Source organism: Bos javanicus, chromosome 1, assembly GCF_032452875.1.
Source record: "Bos javanicus breed banteng chromosome 1, ARS-OSU_banteng_1.0, whole genome shotgun sequence".
Lineage (NCBI taxonomy): Eukaryota > Metazoa > Chordata > Mammalia > Artiodactyla > Bovidae > Bos > Bos javanicus.
The window spans coordinates 74,078,907-74,097,793 of record NC_083868.1 but is presented as its reverse complement, the minus strand read 5'-3'; the positions used below and the strand labels follow the sequence as shown (position 1 = coordinate 74,097,793).

General features: G+C 37.5%; 1 protein-coding gene across 4 annotated transcripts in view; it reads left to right on the top strand.

Annotated features, from left to right (window-relative positions):
• The first annotated feature begins 3,864 nt into the window (after positions 1 to 3,864).
• OPA1 (OPA1 mitochondrial dynamin like GTPase) overlaps positions 3,865 to 18,887 on the top strand; it is an 86,515-nt gene continuing 71,492 nt past the window's right edge. For 2 of the 4 annotated variants that reach the window (XM_061412646.1, XM_061412627.1), the window contains exons 1-6: positions 3,865 to 3,949; positions 8,268 to 8,586; positions 9,246 to 9,342; positions 10,966 to 11,073; positions 11,708 to 11,761; positions 12,424 to 12,491. In XM_061412646.1, coding sequence (XP_061268630.1) covers positions 3,918 to 3,949; positions 8,268 to 8,586; positions 9,246 to 9,342; positions 10,966 to 11,073; positions 11,708 to 11,761; positions 12,424 to 12,491 — 678 coding nt within the window. In that variant the 5' untranslated portion in view covers positions 3,865 to 3,917. The remainder of the gene's footprint in view (positions 3,950 to 8,267; positions 8,587 to 9,245; positions 9,343 to 10,965; positions 11,074 to 11,707; positions 11,762 to 12,423; positions 12,492 to 18,887) is intronic. The other 2 variants (XM_061412656.1, XM_061412636.1) reach the window with 1 other exon arrangement.

Sequence of the window (18,887 nt, the reverse complement as noted above, 5' to 3'; positions counted from 1 at the left end):
ACTTCCATTCCTTACTCGGTCCTCAGTGTCCACTTAACTCAATCTTTGTAAACACTCTTTATATTGTTTACCTTTTTAGGTATGGGTCTCCATAGCCTGACCATAGACACTTGAGAACAGGGTTGGGTTTTACTCTTTTTCAAAAACATATATCATTTTTCTTTAAATCCCCAAGTGAGGATTTGTAGAAAATATTTTATAAATGTTTGTTGATGAAGATTATGACATCCTTTTCTGAAGGGTGGGAATAGTTTGATAACCATAATGGTGCAGTTATGCATGACTTAGCTAGTTTCTCTCTCCAGGAAACCGCAGAGGAAGAGTGCAGTGCCAGGGAATTTGGGCATCTCCCAGGAAGAACCCCAGGAACAGGGGAGCCTGGTGGGCTGCCGTCTCTGGGGTCGCACAGAGTCAGACATGACTGAAGCGACTTCCTGCAGCAGCAGCAGCAGGAAGAACTTAAACTATCATAAAAATTTTAATATAAAACTTTTAAAAAATAAATGCAAACATTTCAGTTTCCATTAACATCTCCCTTTCTGAAGATCTCTGGGATTAAAAGATAAACTGAGTCATTAAAAATTTAAAGGGTTTATTTTTTAATGATGCTGATTCTAATCTTCTGCTATTTCATACAGTGCAGAAAGAAACATCATGCATACATCTTTGCACAGTTTGTAAGCAGATAAGCTAGAGGGTCTGGAAACAGAAAATCAGGTGTGGCTTTCTTGGCATGAGAAGTCATTTCTGGCCTAAGCTGTTTTGTGATCTAAGCCTGGCCACAACGCTTGTCCTCAGGTCTCAGGAATTAATGATCTTAAGGGAACAGAGAACTGGACCATAAAGAAGGCTGAGTGCCAAAGAAATGATGCTTTCAAATTGTGATGCTGGAGAAGACTCTTTAGAATCCCTTGGATTGCTAGCAGATCAAACCAGTCAATCCTAAAAGAAATCAAACAAGAATATTCATTGGAAGGGCTGATGCTGAAGCTGAAGCTCCAATACTTTGGCCACCTGATGTGAAAAGTCAACTCATTGGAAAAGACCCTGATGCTGGGAAAGACTGAAGGCAAATGGTTAGATAGCATCACTGATTCAATGGACATAAACCTGAACAATCTCCGGGAGATAATGAAGGACAGGGAGGTCTGGCGTGCTGCAGTCCATGGGCTCTTGAAGAGTCGGATATGACTTAGAGACTAGACAGCAATAACAACAAAAGGGAACAAAGCAAAAGAATGCAGAAACAAAACTGTTATCAGGCAAGAGAAGCAACAATGCATTAAGTGTAAAGACTTCCAGTTCTAGTTCACTGGTAAAGGTTAGCCTGAAGCCTCAACCATCAGATCAACTGGAACCTAAGGGATGATGATGTTGACCTTTTCTGACCCAAGTGACTCCAATCAACTAAAGCTTAGATTCTGTTAACTGGCCAAGCCCCTTTATGAATATGCATGTACCCTTAGCTTAAAAACTTCCCCAGCTTTTTAAGAAAGGATGCACTGCTTTGGAAAAGATTCCCAGGTGTCTCATCACATGCTGCAAGTAATAAATTCTCCCTTTTCCCCAGCTTTGGCTTGGTTGTGTCTTTTGGCTCAACATCCACCAAGAGGAGAACCTAATTGTTGGGGGAACAGATTCAGCAGGCTAAATGCCTAGAAGTAAAAAAACAAAACAAGAGTTTTGTAAGATGTAAAGATAACCCATACAGGAAAGGAGTTGCCATTATTTGGTTTCCATTTTTTTCCCATTAAAACAACTGGGACTTAACAGTAACAGGAATTTTTGCATAACTCCAGAGTTCTGCAAAAATAGTTTGTACAGATCAATACAGCAAGTTCCTATTTGCCCTTTTAACACAGTCACCACACTAAATATAATAAAGAAAATTCCCAGAGTCCTTCATGTGGGAAGTTTACTACCAAAAACTGGGTCTATACTTGGTGTCACTTTGAAGGAATGGATATTGACTTCAGTTCAGTTCAGTTCAGTCTCGAAGTCGTGTCCAACTCTTTGCGACCCCATGAACCACAGCATGCCAGGCCTCCCTATCCATCTCCAACTCCTGGAGTTTACCCAAACTCATGTCCACTGAGTCGGTGATGCCATCCAACCATCTCATCCTCTGTCATCGCCCTCTCCTCCTGCCCTTAATCTTTCCCAGCATCAGGGTCTTTTCAAATGAGTCAGCTCTTTGCATCAGGTGGCCAAAGTATTGGAGTTTCAGCTTCAACATCAGTCCTTCCAACGAACACCCAGGACTGATCTCTTTAGGATGGACTGGTTGGATCTCCTTGCAGTCCAAGCAACTCTTTAAGAGTCTTCTCCAACACCACAGTTCAAAAGAATCGATTCTTCTGTGCTCAGCTTTCTTTATAGTCCAACTCTCACTTCCATACATGACCACTGGAAAAACCATAACCTTGACTAGATGGACCTTTGTTGGCAAAGTAATGTCTCTGCTTTTTAATATTCTGTCTAGGTTGGTCATAACTTTCCTTCCAAGGAGTAAGCGTCTTTTAATTTCATGGCTGAAATCACCATCTGCTGTGATTTTGGAGCCCCCCAAAATAGTTAGCCATTGTGGGTTCTGATAATTAAGGGCAAAGGAATGTTCTTTGTGTATAGCATGTGTTGGGGCAGAGTCCTTAAAACTAAGGGTGCTCTTAGTTTTAAACCCAGCCCTTTGATTTTGGTTCTGGCTATACCACTAATCGACTTCACTACCTTTTACAGGCCATGTCCCTCGTATGGGCCTGTTTCCACATAAAACATAGAATGGTAAGAGGTGTAAGGGGAAAAAAGATATTTAAAGTTATAGAACTGCCTTAGACTACTGGCAGAGATAATGAAGACAGAGATGGGGTCCAGGATTTCTTGAGATCTGGAACCCTTCATTGAAATGCTGGGAGGAGGAAACAACAAAGGAGACTGAGGAGTAGCAGGTCCTGGAGAAAAAAGTTAATGTGGGTCCTGAAACCCAGGAGAGTGCTGAGTATCCATTATTCTGAGCTGAACGTGGAGCAGTCCAGTAATCACTGGCAATGTGGAATTGTTGGTGACTTTTGACAACAGCAATATCAACAAATTAGTGAGATTAAAAGCCAGATGACTGCCAGTAAAGGAGTGAATGAATAAAATTATTTTTGATACCTTTATAAACTGCACATGCATGTATCAAGCCTTCAGCTCGCCTAATTCATGAGCTTCTCTTGGATCTCCTTCAGATTCTAAAGCATTTAACCTGTCCAATACTCCTCTCAGCCTCCCGAGATTGCTCTAAACTTATGAAAGTTCTTCCTAAACAAAGACGTCATACAAAGGAGCAGGGCAAAGAGGCAGCAGTGGGTTTTCATTATTCTATTGCTCTATCCCTGTATTAACTCATCCCGTATTCCCTAGCCTCCTCTATGCTCAAGCAATATTAAATTTTCTTAAATTGGTAGCCACCCAGTGAGAATTTATCACCTGTATTTCACGCCTTTCATTCCCTACCCTACACCTTCACCCGTCCGCTCCTCATTTATTTAACTTGAGAGGCACAAGTTCCCAGTTCCACCCCGGAGGCACAAGCTCCCAGTTCCACCCCGGAAACAGAGGGCGGAGAGGGGCGAGGGGAGGGGGAAATAAAGTGGTTCCTACAGAGGCTTTGAGTGCATGAGCGAGTCCTCCGCCGGACCGTTTTTGCTGCCCTCCTGGAAGAGCGGGGTGGAGGTTTGGCCGACGGACCAAGTACGGGTGCCGAGCAGGCCCTTACGGAAGTCCATTCGCCATTGGGAGGGCCTCAGAGGCTGCTCTGTGCCCTTGTTGCTGCGGGCCTCTTCCTGGGTCATTCCCGGAGCAGGAGCTGGACTGGGGCTGATACCCGGGCTCCCCGCTGGCCGCCTCGGCGCCTGTGTGACCTCCTTGCCGGCGGAATGTGGCGAGTACGCCGGGCTGCCGTGGCCTGGTAAGTCCGGGCTCCGACCTGGCTCCGTTATTTCTGGGGCGTCCAGAAAACGGGGCTGCCCCATCACTACCTCCAGAGTGTGCAGATAACTCTCGGGCCAGGCGGAGGGCAGTTAGATGGTTCCGGGATATTTTAGAGGTCCCAGAGTCGCAGGAGCCCTGACTGGGTTTACCTGAGATGCTTGCCCCAGTACTGGCCCCTGTCCCTATTCCTCTCGGAAAATTCTGGGCCCATTTCAGTCTTGGCCTGTTTCTGTTGTCCTTTTGTGCCTGCCCCTTCACCCGTCTGTCCTCGCTGTTATCTCTGTCTCTGGTCGCCCCTGGTTTCTGTCCCCTCTCTCTCTGGGCTCTATGGTGCTTGCTATCCATGTGTCACCTTTTCCGCGTCTTTTTCTTCTACCTCCACGCTAGGTTTACATTGCCTTTGCAGGTACCTGAGCTGTTCTGTTCGGATAAAGAGGACTCTGTCTCTTTCCTTAGTCCGCTGAAGAACGTGAATGGAGTCAGATTTGGAGCAGTGACACATACAGTATCAGAGATGGTGATTAGAGATATTTTCTTAATAACAGCTTTCTTTTCAGTGTTCATGGAGGGAGAGTTGCTTTTTGGATGTGAGGTGGTGAATGTAGCGCCACTTTTCTAATCACCGTGTTATTGTTGACCTGGTCTGACTTAATCCTAAACCGAAAATGATAGAAGTATTTACATTTCTGTGGGTTACTATGTGCATTTTAATGAAATTAAATTTGGCTCTAATTTTTACACGTAGTTGTGTTCTAATGTTCTTAAATACTTTCAGATTTAACTCACTGTTGACAGGCATTTGATGAGAAGTAACATGTATCAAGCAAAGTTGGAAAAACCTGATTTCCTGAGTTAACTCAGTCTCTAAACACCTGTCCTGAAGATTTTTTTAGGAGTGTTTTAAGTGGTGTAATTTATAGTGTTTGTAAGCTGTGGAATCCATTTGCTTTATATAGATTAACCTTGAGTCTAAATTTAAAACTGAAAAACATACAATAGTTGTAGTTTTAGTCAAATAGAATACTTGGATAAGTTACTTCTGACCTCATGGAATTTTAATTTCTGAGTATATCCACAGCCTTTGGTACTAAACTAAGTTATTTACAACCTTTTTATTTCTACTTCTCAGTATATACTGGGGAAATATATTTAGTTTTCTTTAAATAAGAACAGGAAAGACTTTTCAGAAAATAGCACACTTTGTTGAATTGATTAAGATATTTAGGGAATGCTTTAAAAATTGAGTTTAGAAACTAGATATCAACTGATAATTATTGATTCAGTTGGATTCCGTCAGCTAAATTGTTTCTAAAGTTACTAATGACTCCATAGTCATGGTTTAAGATATCTTATGTTGACTGCACTGTTGAGCTGCCTGCCCAAGTAGAGATGAGGAAGGTCAGATGCCCCATGTTCTGGAGTTTAGGTTCTTACTCTTTAAACAAACATTCTTTGACAGGTATGTCTAAGTACATACTCAAAGACATGTAAGAAGACTAATGACCAACATTTATTTAGGTGCAATAAGTATTTGCATAAAATTGTTGAAAAAATAATTACATGCTAGGAAACAGTGCTTAGGTTAAAAGAAGATGGATAAATGAGAATAGATGGTTTCTGGAGTGAAGGTCGGGGAGCCTTGTTTTGCATCACATTTGATTTTTAGTTTAGCCTAAATATAGAAGTATATATTCAAATTCTTTTCCACTGTCACTAGTCATTCTACCTTAGGTGAGACACAGTTTAAAAAAGCAAATTGGAAAAATAAGGATCCTTACCAGGTTTTTCTGAGAGTTAACAGTAGCGTTTGTGCAAACATCTGCCATAATGCCTGTCAGTTACATACCCCTTTCCCGTGACTGTCCTTCTTCACAACATAATTTCAGTGTTCCTCGATTCCTTTTTCTTAAGATATTTCTAGTCCCATGTAATTAAATGAAATATTTTAATTCTTTAGAGCGGGGCCTGGCCCGTAGTAAGCACTATGACTGTGTATTGAATAAGATAATCAAGTGTGTGTTTGTTGGTAGGAGACTTTCGTTCTCTACCAGGAAGAACAAGAGGGAAGAGCTCAGATAGCAACATGTGCATTTAGATCCTTTTCTCTTTGGGGTGTTTTTTGTTCTCTTTCTGTTTCTGGGGAGCCTGGTACCTGAGGTGTTAATTTTTTCTTAATTTCCATCCCTGAACCATCTCTGGATTGTGAGACATGAGAAGGCAAAGAATAGATGTTGTAAGCTACTGAAACTTTTGTGATTAAAAGTAAAAGTTTATGTGCCCCTTTTTGTATAAGTGCATCCATAATTCACGTTTATTTTCTTTCTGTTTAAAGAAAATTTTAGTCATTGTATTTATGTCTGTGCTGGGTCTTTGTTGCCTCACAGGACTTCCTGTAGCTGCAGTGAGTGGGGTCTACTCTAGAGTCAGGGCCCTAGGGCACATGGGCTCAGTCGTTGTAGCGCTGGACTTAGTTGTCCCCCAACATGTGTGATCTTTCCAGACCAGGGATTGAACACATGTCTCCTGTATATGCAAGTGGGTTCGTGGCAACATTATTTTTTGCTATTTTAACACATCTTTTTTTCCAGTTTTATTGAGATATAATTGACATACGTCACTGTATAAGTTTAAGGTGAGCAGCATAGTGATTTAACTTAAATACATCATGAAGTGATTATGAAATAAATTTAGTGAACAGCTATAGTCTCATATAGACTCAAAATAGAAAAAACATTTTTGTGATGACAATTCTTAGGATTTACTGTCAACTTTCATATATAGCACATCAGCTGTGCTGATTATATTTATCATGTTGTACACTACAGTCTTAGTATTTATCTTCAGTTCAGTTCAGTCACTCAGTCGTGTCCAACTCTTTGCGACCCCATGAACCACAGTACACCAGGCCTCCCTACCCATCACCAACTCCAGGCAAACCCATGTCCATCGAGTCGATGATGCCATCCAACCATCTCATCCTTCGTCATCCCCTGCTCCTCCTGCCCTCAATCCCTCCCAGCATCAGGGTCTTTTCAGATGAGTTAGCTCTTCGCATCAGGTGGCCAAAGTATTGGAGTTTCAGCTTTAGCATCCGTCTTTCTAATGAACACCCAGGACTGATCTCCTTTAGGATGACTGGTTGGATCTCCTTGCAGTCCAAGGGAGTCTCAAGAGTCTTCTCCAACACCACAGTTCAAAAGCATCAGTTCTTCGGCACTCAGCTTTCTTCACAGTCCAACTCTCACATCCATACATGACCACTGGAAAAACCATAGCCTTGACTAGATGGACCTTTGTTGCCAAAGTAATGTCTCTGCTTTTTAATATGCTGTCTAGGTTGGTCATAACTTTCCTTCCAAGGAGTAAGCGTCTTTTAATTTCATGGCTGCAGTCACCATCTGCAGTGATTTTGGAGCCCAGAAAAATAAAGTCAGCCACTGTTTCCACTGTTTCCCCATCTATTTCCCATTAAGTGATGGGACCAGATGCCATGATCTTAATTTTCTGAATGTTGAGCTTTAAGCCAACATTTTTTCACTCTTCTCTTTCACTTTCATCAAGAGGCTCTTTAGTTCTTCACTTTCTGCCTTAGAACTATAAATTTGTGCCTTTTGACTGCCTTCATCCATTTCCCCCTTCTACCACCATGCCTGTAATAACCACAAATCTGATCTCTTTTCTAAGTGTGAATGTTTGGTTTTGAAGTATAATTGACCTACAATGCTGCATTGGGCCCTATTGCACAGCATAGTGATTTGGTATTTCTGTACCATTTCAAAATGATCACAGCGGTGAAGTCTAGGTCGGATATGTCACTAAATAAAGATATTTTGTTTTCAAATTTATTGACAGCAAGTAGATGTCAACAGCTAATAAAATAAGTCTCTTTTTTCCTTTAGTTTGGATTTTTTGGGCCATGATCATTACCCACATATAGTAAATCAAGGGACAGGCTCTGGAGTCCCTCTGTCTAGGTTTGAGTCCCTCCTTTACTTCTTACATCAGTGGGGACCTTAGTAACTTATTTATATCTGTCTGCCTTTTCCTTGTTGATAAAATGGGGATGATCCTTATACTTTTATCATAGGATTATCAGCAAGATTAGCTGAGTTAGCTCCCATTGCAGCAGTGTCTGGCACACAGTAAATGGTTAGTGCCTGTGTGCTATCGTGAGACAGGGTGTAATTGGTCAGGTGTGCCCTGTGTATTTTCCCTTTTGCATATTGTTTTGTTAATATCATTTCTTTACATTGTTTCCCTGTCTGATCTTTCTCCCACACCTACTTTTCTTTCAGTGAGGTCTGCCAGTCCTTAGTGAAACACAGCTCTGGAACAAAAGGAAGTTTACCACTACAAAAACTACATCTGGTTTCACGAAGTATTTATCATACACATCATCCTACCTTAAAGCTTCAGAGACCTCAATTGAGGATGTCATTGCAGCAGTTCTCCTCTCTAACTAGCCTTCCTTTACGTAAACTGAAACTTTCTCCAGTTAAATATGGCTACCAGCCCCACAGGAATTTTTGGCCAGCCAGATTAGCAGCAAGACTCTTGAAACTCCGGTATCTCATACTCGGATCTGCTGTCGGGGGTGGCTATACAGCCAAAAAGGTGAGTTTCACTTTGCTACTGCTTTTCCAGCTATTCCAGCAAATATTTTAAAGTTTCATAGCATATGTCATTTTTCTTTAGTGCAGTAGAATATAATGAGATGTTTAAACATTTATCGTGTGTCTCTGTCGTGTGCTAAACTGTTTTAATGGTGCTAATAGGAAAATGCTCTCAGAATCTTAGTTATTATAAGAGGTGAGAATGGCCTAATGGAAGGAGCACTGACCTGGGAGTGAGAATACCTTGGTTTGATTTGCAGCTCTGCCATTTAGTAGCCCAGGAAGGGAAGTTAGGTGGCATGCTCCTGCAACCACTTCGTGGCAACTCTGGGACCAGGCAGGGTCTCCAGATGCCTGGTTTGTTTTCCCTCTGTTCTTCGAATCATGTTTAAAGTCAAATCATGAAACCTATTTGAAATAAAAGTGTATTTTGAATTTTTCCATTTTTTGTATTTAGCAAAGAAACATTTACATGCTTTATACACTTGTCTGTTAATTTATTTTTAGAAGAGCAAAGGCCACTTTGTTTCTCAAAATTGTGAACATAATACATTACTCTTAGCAGCTTAGCAAGTTTTAACAAAATAAATTTAGCTAGTTTTTCTTTATATTTTATATGGCATTCAGATCATTTGACTGGCATACTTTCTTATCTTTTAGACTTTTGATCAGTGGAAAGACATGATACCTGACCTTAGTGATTATAAATGGATTGTGCCTGACATTGTGTGGGAGATTGATGAGTATATCGATTTGGGTTTGTATCAACATCAGAATACTTTTCTTGGTTGTCTCTTTAGGAAAGAAAAATAGTTGTATTGAGATAGCTCCTTAACTCTAAATTTAAGCTTGCAACAGTTTTATTTTCATAATGAAAGTGATAGACTAGCAGAGGAAAAATTGGTAAGAAACAAAAATAATCCACTGGTTCATCACTTTAATACAGCTGCCAGTGTAGTTTCTTTTAATTGTACCTATTTTGTGTATGTGGTTAATGTTTTACTTTCCTTTTTAAAAAAGGTATAGTCATAGTGAACAAACACTTTGCTATCTTGTCTTTTGTTAGCTAACACATTTGTCAGCATTTTCTACGCTGCCAAGCAGCCTTCTTGAACATCATTTTCAGTGTTGTATGTTACTCAGAACAGCTTCACCTAACTAACTCTCCTTGAGTACCTTGGTTACCTCTACTTTTTATTACCAAGTTCCTTAAAAGCCTGCTAGTGGCCAGAGTAATTTCTCCTGTTAGTCTGCTGTTGTTCCCTTTTTCTAGTAGTAGATGAGAAACAAGTATATTTGATAGTTGTGATTGCCAGTAAGTCATGGTGATCTTTAGGGGAAAAAAAAAATTGATGAAATTATTTTCCTCAGGTCTCTCTTTATAGACTTTGTGTAGACTTTTTTTAGACTTTAGCTTAGGTGTATGCAGGGATGGATTTAATCTCTGCATGCACTATTCACAACACTTTATTAAAGATTGTTGCACTGATAAAGATATATACAGGAAAAGCGCGCCTTCAAATTATTTTTCTAACATATATGAGGAGAGCTTTTTAACTTGATAAATTCAGCACACAGTAATGGCTATGAGCCTCGGATCTGAAGCTACACTACCTAGGCTTAAACTTGACTGCCTCACTTTGCTGGGTGCACAGGTCCTGTTACATCTCTGTGTTCCATTCCTTATCCGTAAAATGGGGCTGATGAGAACTGTTTTGTAGCATTTCCACGAAGATGGAACAAGTTAATGCTTTTATTGCATTTAGAATAAGACCTAATACATATTTTTATTTTGAGAAACTTTGTGTTTTATCTTCTCCAGAGAAAGTTAGAAAAGCCCTTCTTGAATCAGAAGACACTGTAAAGCTGTACCAAACTTGGACAGAATTGTTGAGTATTTGTAAACAAAAATAAATACTTGGTCACTTTATAAATAAGGCTAGCAAAAATAAAGGCTTGTCTTGGGTTCATACACAGGTTTTTCGAAATGGTAACATAAAAGGAGAAAGAGAAGTAATGAAATTCTGTTCTTGAGTTTAAACTGACATTACTTTTTTAGAATTTGGGCAAGGTGCTACAAAAGATTTTTAAAGTACTTCTGATTCCAGTCCAGTGTTAACATTTATATCTTGTTTCTGTCTCAAGGCATTTAACTTATGAATCAAAAATATCTAAGCCATATGTTTGAGTCTTTTTAAAAATTTTTCATGGCTTATAGAATGTCATCAGAATAACACATTGTTTCAGATACATGTAGCAGTTACAGTTGGAATAGAGAGAAAAATGGAAAACTATTTAAGTTTGTATATGATTATTTAAATTGTATAAATGGTTCAGTAGTCGCATTTTAATTTGGAGACTATCCTTTTCTTTTCTTCAGAGAAAATTAGAAAAGCCCTTCCTAATTCAGAGGACCTTGCAAAATTGGCACCTGACTTTGACAAGATTGCTGAAAGCCTCAGCTTACTAAAGGACTTTTTCACCACAGGTAAGGAAAGACCTGTGTTCGATCTCATTTAAAATATCAGGAAACACAGAGGAAAGATACTTAAGATACATTCATATTTTCCATCTTTTAAATGAAAATGTTTAGTACAAATAAAAGCCAGGTTTTTTTATTAGAAAGATAAAACAAAATTTTGTTGCTCCATAGTTTTAAATTTTTTTAATTTATTTATTTTTATTTTTTGGCCACATTGCACAGCATGTGGGATCTTAGTTCCCTGACCAGGGATTGAACCCACACCCCCTGCAATGAAAACAAAGTCTTATCACTGGACCACCAGGGAAGTTCCGTGGTTTTAATTTTTGTTTGGCCCAGCAAAATGAAGGTTTTCAAGAACTTAAACATCTTGGATTTAGTCAGTGAGGGGAAAGTAAGTCACTTGTTCTTGACAAGCAGATGAGACTTCCTATGTGTTTGCTTTTCGTAATTGATTAGAGCCGATTTTAAAACATTTAATTATAATGGACCATTATGAGTAGAATTTGCTAAGGTCAATCCTGGTGTATTTGCCCAATTCTGCCCTACCATAATATAAATCTGAGGTCTCAGACATCTTTGTTTGCTCATTTCTGTTAAATTTTACATTTCTATTTCCCCTTTTGCTGATTTTTCACAGGTCACAAATTGGTTAGTGAAGTCATAGAAGCTTCTGACCTACTTCTCTTGTTAGGTGTGTAAACAGATATTTTTGCTGATCTTAACATGTCTTTTAAATGCTTCTAATAAACTAGTTGCAAATAAAATTGCAGACCAAATTTATAATGCTGCTTGTGCTGAATTTTAAAATGTCAGAATTATATTGGGCAAATTCATTATCCTAAATTTAGGTGGAAATAATAAAATAATTATTTTGTGATAAAACTAAAATTCCTAAGTATGTATCTATATTATAAGGTTAAAACTGTTAAAAAGAAAGTTTGCTTAATCAAACTATTTTCTTGAACCAGATCTGGTTGTTTCTCATAATTGAAATGAAGTCATTTTAGTTTGTCTCATCTGTCTGGTCACAGTTGACATTTTTACTTTTTTTTTACTGTATGTGGTCTCTTATGGCAGTAGTGTATGGCCAAACTGTAAGTACTCTCATGTAAAATAATCTTATCAAAGATTCTTATTTTTTAATTGTACTTTTCAGTGACATTTTTAAAAATCAGTTAAACAGGTCCTATAATGGTTTTGAAAAATTTTTTTCTTAGGTTACCACTTTGTTTCTTAAAATTATTTTTGCTCTAAAAATCCACTTACCTTTCAACTGACTAAATATAATATGGAATTTAATTTAGACTTTTGGCTTCACTGGAGAATTTATAAGACTGAATATTTATCTTTAAGGTTCACCTGGAGAAACGGCCTTTAGAGCGACAGATCCCGGATCTGAAAGTGACAAGCGTTATAGAAAGGTAAGTATAAAGGAGCACTCTTCACATAGATAGTCTTGAAAGATTTTTTTTAAGTTTTTACCTACCCTGGAAGATTTTAAAATGGTAACATATGAGAAGCAAACATAAAATTATTCAGTGGAGGTATTGTTACTATTCTTGGTACAAAATGCAAGGCATTTATGCAACAGTTCTGGAAATATAATTGGATAATCCAGTTTCCCTCAAATATATTTGAGAAATATTAGTTTCCAGGGTTTCTGCAACAAAGGGTTTTGTTGTTAAATATGTGTGGGGGGAAACGTATAAATAAAACAAGCAGGCTTCTTTTCTCTGGGATTTCTCAGACTTTGATATATGCATGTGCATTGTGAAGCTATAAGAGATTCGTCAAAATATGCAGAGTTTTCTAAATATATTTACCAACAAAACCCCTTTTTCCATGAAATATCTTCTAGATACCAATGTTTCATGATATATACTTAAGGGAAATCTTAAGGAAATAACAAGTTTGTTACTGGGGGATATAGATTTCTATTACATTAGTAGTCAACAAAATTAACGTATGGAGTTATTTAGGATATGCTAATTTCCATACATGCTTTAAAATCCATATAAAGTTTTAGGAGATTTGCTGATATAGAATAACATGCATTGTTATGTATTTATATTCATGTTAGCCTGATACTGTCTTAATCTTCACTTTTTTTATCTTTTCAAAATTGTAATATAAGTGATTCCTTGAAAGCTTTTTTCAAAATAATACCTAGATAAATAGATATCTGGAAAATACTCTATGAACATTTAAAAATTAAGTGCAAACATTTAACAATTAAATAATGAAGGTTATTGTTTTAATGCATTGAGGTAAATAATTTCACGGCTTTTGGGGGAAGCAGGAAGAAAATAATTCCTTTGTGTAGATTTCCATCTGGTTTCCTATCCTTCAGCTTTGAACTTTTTACATGATATTCCACGTGTCAATTATATTTCAAAAGATTTTTTTTTTTTTTGTCTTTTAACTTGATCTTTTGGAGAAAACATTTTTCAAGATGTGTTTATATATGTGTGTGTGTATTTTTTTAACTTGATCATTTTTTATATCCTTTTCCATTTCCTTTTCCTTTACCCTTGGTGTTATTTTGACCAGGGACACCCTTGACTATGCATGCTACTGGGAAGAAAAATCTGAATAGAAATTAGCCTTTGATGATCAACTTTTTTTTGAGCCAAAGGCTTGACCCTTGATGCAGGTAGATTTAATGTGCAGAGAGAAACGAATGTATCTGGGGAGAAGGAACCTCTGTTAACAGAGGTGGTAGTATGATTTTCAAGTGACAAGATTTCTTGTTGCCTAGATCAGTTAGGTGAGGCCTGCATCTCTGTTCTTTTCTGACATGGCCTATGATTGTTTTGGTTCATGAGAATCCTGCCTGTTTTGGACCTGACAGATAATTCCCTTATAATCCTGCTAAAGTGATAAATGAGTAGTAGTAATTGATAAATGGTCAGGAGCTCCGCAGTATAGAAGAAACAAGAGAACTAATCTCTGAAAATTTATATTTACAGATTTTATTTTATACAGTAGACATGAGAGCAAATTTATTGCTTTATTTTATAATTCACTTTGCTTGAAGATAAATACTGCTGTAGACTATTTCTTTTAAACTTTTCCATAGTTTATGGTGATTATCTTTCCATTAAAAACTCATCAGTTATTTCCCACTATTTGTTATAAATACTACATCGAGTTCTAGTTAATCCATTTTCATAGGTTAAATCAGATAGTATTAAATGTAGTATAAATATTTACTATATAGAGAAAGTATTGTCAGCATCAACTGGTGGTTTTGAATTTTATTAATATGCAGCATTTTTTCAAGGCTTAACTGTGTACCTGTGATGTTTGAAAATAATGAACTATTCAGACAAGATGCAGATACATGGATTGTAAGAAACTTGTCTGTAAATGGATGGTTGAATGTAAGCATGGACAGGGAGACCTTAGCAGAAACCTCTTTGAAATTACTCTAAAATATCAAATTTGAAAATTTGGGCAATAATCAGAGGTGATAGGATGGAAGCCAGGCAACCCACTCCAGTGTTCTTGCCTGGAGAATCCCAGGGACGGGGGAGCCTGTTGGGCTGCTGTCTATGGGGTTGCAGAGAGTCGGACAGGACTGAAGCGACTTAGCAGCAGCAGGATGGTAGCCAGAGTTCAGGTGGTGCCTTTTTGATTGGTTTAGTCTAGTGTCTGAGAGCCCCAAGATTTAAAAGCGAAGTCATGACTTAGCATAATGATCGACTGGTTTATACCAAAGTTTCTAGCTAGACTTATCTTAGAAATGTAAATGTGAATTGGATTTTTTTTAATGTAATAAAAAACATTTCTATGAATAGAACTAAAAAGAAAAACTTGTTCTTTTTAATAAGAGAACACATCTGGAAAAATACTGGTGAGTAGAAGGATAGTTAGGAGCCTTTGTAAGTCAGCTTAAGTGAAAGTGACAGGGAGTTGCAGGAATACAGAGGTTGATTGACTTGAGTCAACAGAATGAAAACAAAATAGATTACCTGTGGTTCCCAGTCTGGAGTTGTTAGACTTTAGGTGTTCTGAAAAATTGTAATTGAGGTCTTCAGAAAGTCAAAAAGCATATTTTTCCACATAATGCTGCACAGGGTAACTAAACATCAATCAAATTTCTTTGACTTTGCCTGGGTTTATATCTATTCAGTTTGTGGGCAGTAATTATGTCAATCAAAAGTTCTTTATGTATTTTTGATAAATAAAAAATGGAAAAGTACTGAAACTACATTTTAGTAAATGCTTTTAATCAGAATATTTTAAACTTGTGTCCACTATAGAAAAATACTGGAAAGAGCCCTTAGTGTGAACTTAATAATGTTTTTGAGACCTGGATATCTGAAGGCAAATTCAGAATTGGAGTGGCAAGCCTTCTTTAGTGTTAACGGACTCGCCTGGTTTGTAAATCCCCAGATTTCTGTATTCAGTCATAATATGCATAGTAACGGGACCACATAGTGTATCTCCTCTTTTTAGATTCAGTAACATTGTTGTATTCTAGTGAAAATTTGTTAAATGAGACATTATCTGTGCTTTTATTCTATCATGTTTCTGATTGGTCATAAACATCTCACAGAAGTAGGGAATATTATTCTGAGGGTTATAAGTACATTTATAATTTATAGAAACTATTTGAAGTCCAAATCATAAAGTGTTGTTACCATTTTAAAAATAATCATTAAATAGTAATGTTCTTCCTTCCCACACGTTACTGTAATTCTTATGTGTGGCTTTACTTACTTTGTACCCCCCCACTTCTCTATTCCCTTTTCTGTGCCTAATTTTCCCTCATCCTCAAAGTCCAGCTTCATGAAGCCTTGTGTAACCATTTTAGTCCCAATAATTATACTCTTAACATTTAAGGCGTTAGACAGATGAAACACTATTTACTTTGGGTTCCATTCTTAGTATTTAAGGGGCTGTTTCTGTCGCAAAATCTCTGTTCTCAAAGCATGTAGGATATTGCTGAACTCTTAAAAAAAAAATCTGTCAATTGATTTAACTCGGTAAAAGGCTAATTTAAAGTAAGTAAATTTGGCTAATGCTAACAAAAGTGGGCCCAGATTTTTATGTAATGTGTGTTTTTGCTCTGGTTACCTGTGAATTTCTCTTGGCCTTCAATATTTGAACAACTATTGAGGAGAGTAAGAATGTGAAGGAGCACATGTACTTGGATTTCTGAATTGTAACAAAGCAGTATTGCTTAAGTGGGATTTACATTTCTGGAAATCCTCATGCAACAAATGATGTAAACTGGCAAAATGAAATTCTCAGAACCAGCACCATCAAGAAGCAACAGATTCAGGAAGCTTAAGTTTTCTGAGCAGCTAACGGCTAGCAACTGTACATGATTAGATACTTATTTTATTCCTTAATAATAAGCATATTGCATTTTTATGTTTTTTTTACATTAAATATATACTGTGTACATAACACTGTCTTTAGGTGTAATAATTTAGAACAAAGGGGATTTGGTAGAAATTGTAATTTTGATAAAAACTATTGGTAATAGACTGATTTGTCCATCTTCTAAAATTATCATTTGTAGAAATTGTCCAAATAGTGAAATAGGACATGGTATTTCTGATTGGGGCAAGTTAAATAATTCAAGTTGAAAGACTTATTTTCTTCTGATATCCAATATTAAACATATTGTGATTGGCTCTGAATATCTTGAGAAGAATTATATATTACTAGGAGGGAGAAAGGAGAAGGCAATGGCGCCCCACTCCAGTACTCTTGCCTGGAAAATTCCATGGGCGGAGGAGCCTGGTGGGTTGCAGTCCCTGGGGTTGCCAAGAGTCGGACACAACTGAGCGACTTCACTTTCATTTTTCACTTTCATGCTCTGGAGAAGGAAATGGCAACCCACTCCAGTGTTCTTGCCTGGAGAATCCCAGGGACGGGGGAGCCTGGTGGGCTGCCGGACCCGCACAGAGTTGGGCACGACTGAAGCGACTTAGCAGCAGCAGGAGGGAGAAAAATAGGAAAATAGATCTTTATAGCTAATAGCAGAATTATTCAAACTTTGAAAAGTAGATTAGTGCCTAGAAATATTTTTTAAATGGAACGGAAAAGTTTTTACTTTGACAGAGTTGTTTTCTGGACCCCAAACTAATAAAACAGAATTTGGCAAGCTTTTTCTTAGAGGTCCAGGTTGGAAATATTTTAGGTTTGCAAGCCCTATGGGCTCAGCAAGCCCACTGTAGTTTGCCAGCTCCTTCTCTAAAGAGTAATTTACATGTGTCCTCTGAAGTGTTGTAGTTTTACCATTTTCCTTATTTATGTGTGGATTGAACCTGAAGGGTCAAAGACACTGAAACCAGTGAGACTGTAGAGCTCACAGGATGCTATCTGGTGCAGGCGTTGGGGTCACACTGCCTGTGTTCAGACCCTGCCCTTCCGGTTTTCTGAGGTGTATGACCTTGGATAAGTTCCTTAGTTTCTCCAAGTTTTTGGTTTCCTCTTCAGTAATAGGGGGCATGCTACCTGATAATGGTTAGTGTGGGCATTTCGTAAAGCCCTTCAGCACAAGATCTGGCACATAATAAAACTCAATAAATATTTATATGATGATATTATTATCTTATACTTTGAATTGTTGCATAAGTTAACAGCATATTAATGTTATTTGATTAATTTCTTCTTCTTTTCTTATTTCCTGTTGAATGTGTTCTGGGAATTGTGATAAGTGGGAAAAATGGATTGTAGGGTTGATGTTTAGCTTATTTACAGAGTAAGCAATTTTTAGGAAACCCAATTTGGATTTTATGCTATAAACTTTGTGTATTTTTGCAACAAACATGTGCCAAGCCCTAACCTATGTGCTGGCCATAACACACCTGAAGTGTCAAGACCTTATTCTATGTGCTAGGTATAAAAACAAACAAGGTATAGACCCTGCTCTGCTATTAATATTTAGAATACTGTTAAAGATAAGTATTTTTATTTTTTTGGCCATGCCTTGTGGCTTACAGGATCTTAGCTCTCTGACCATCAAGGATCAAACCTAGGCCTTAGCAGTGACAGCTCCAAGTCCTAACTACTGGACAGCCAGGGAATTACCAAAATGCAGTATTTTAAATGTATTCACATAAAAATGAGTCACAATTTCAAGGTTTTAAAAAATAACCATCAACATTTAGAGGTCTTTTAGCACTTTCAGTTTGTGTCTTGGTTTTTGGAGTTGATTTTCTTGGTCTGACACTATACTTTTTTAAAAACCCGAAAACATTGTACATACAATATGGGACCATGAGAGCAGCAGTGTCAAACTGATAGTAACCAAGAGATGTTTTGAGAGTGTATCACATGTGGTTGTTTACAATAACTATTTTTATAGACCACAATTACTGCATTTTTAATATATATCATTTAAAAATTATGTGCTGTTTCTTGAGATTAAAATGTCTGACCTTGGGAAAATATTTATTAAATGTTTTGTTCATATAAGGATGTATCTTACACAGGAGGCACACACATTTTTCTTCCTCCTTATTCAACATGGCCTTGGCTTTAAAAGCTAGCCTAGCAGTGCTTAGATAAGTGAGATGTGATGCCTAAAATAAAAGTAACCATTTATAGTTGTATAGTATAGTGTAAGTAGTTTTTTTCTGTGTCTAATTCTTGTTTTCTTCCTACTTTTTCCAGGAGGTAACAGTTAATTTCAACTACCTTCACATAACAGTGCTTCAGTAACAGACTTGGAAGGAAAGTGAGGTGTCACTAGGAGGAGGATGTTTTTCTTATAATTAAATAGCTGTTAGAGTATTTACCGTACAGTTTGTATATACATGTAAGCAATGGATTAGAGAGGGGTGTTTAAGTTATCA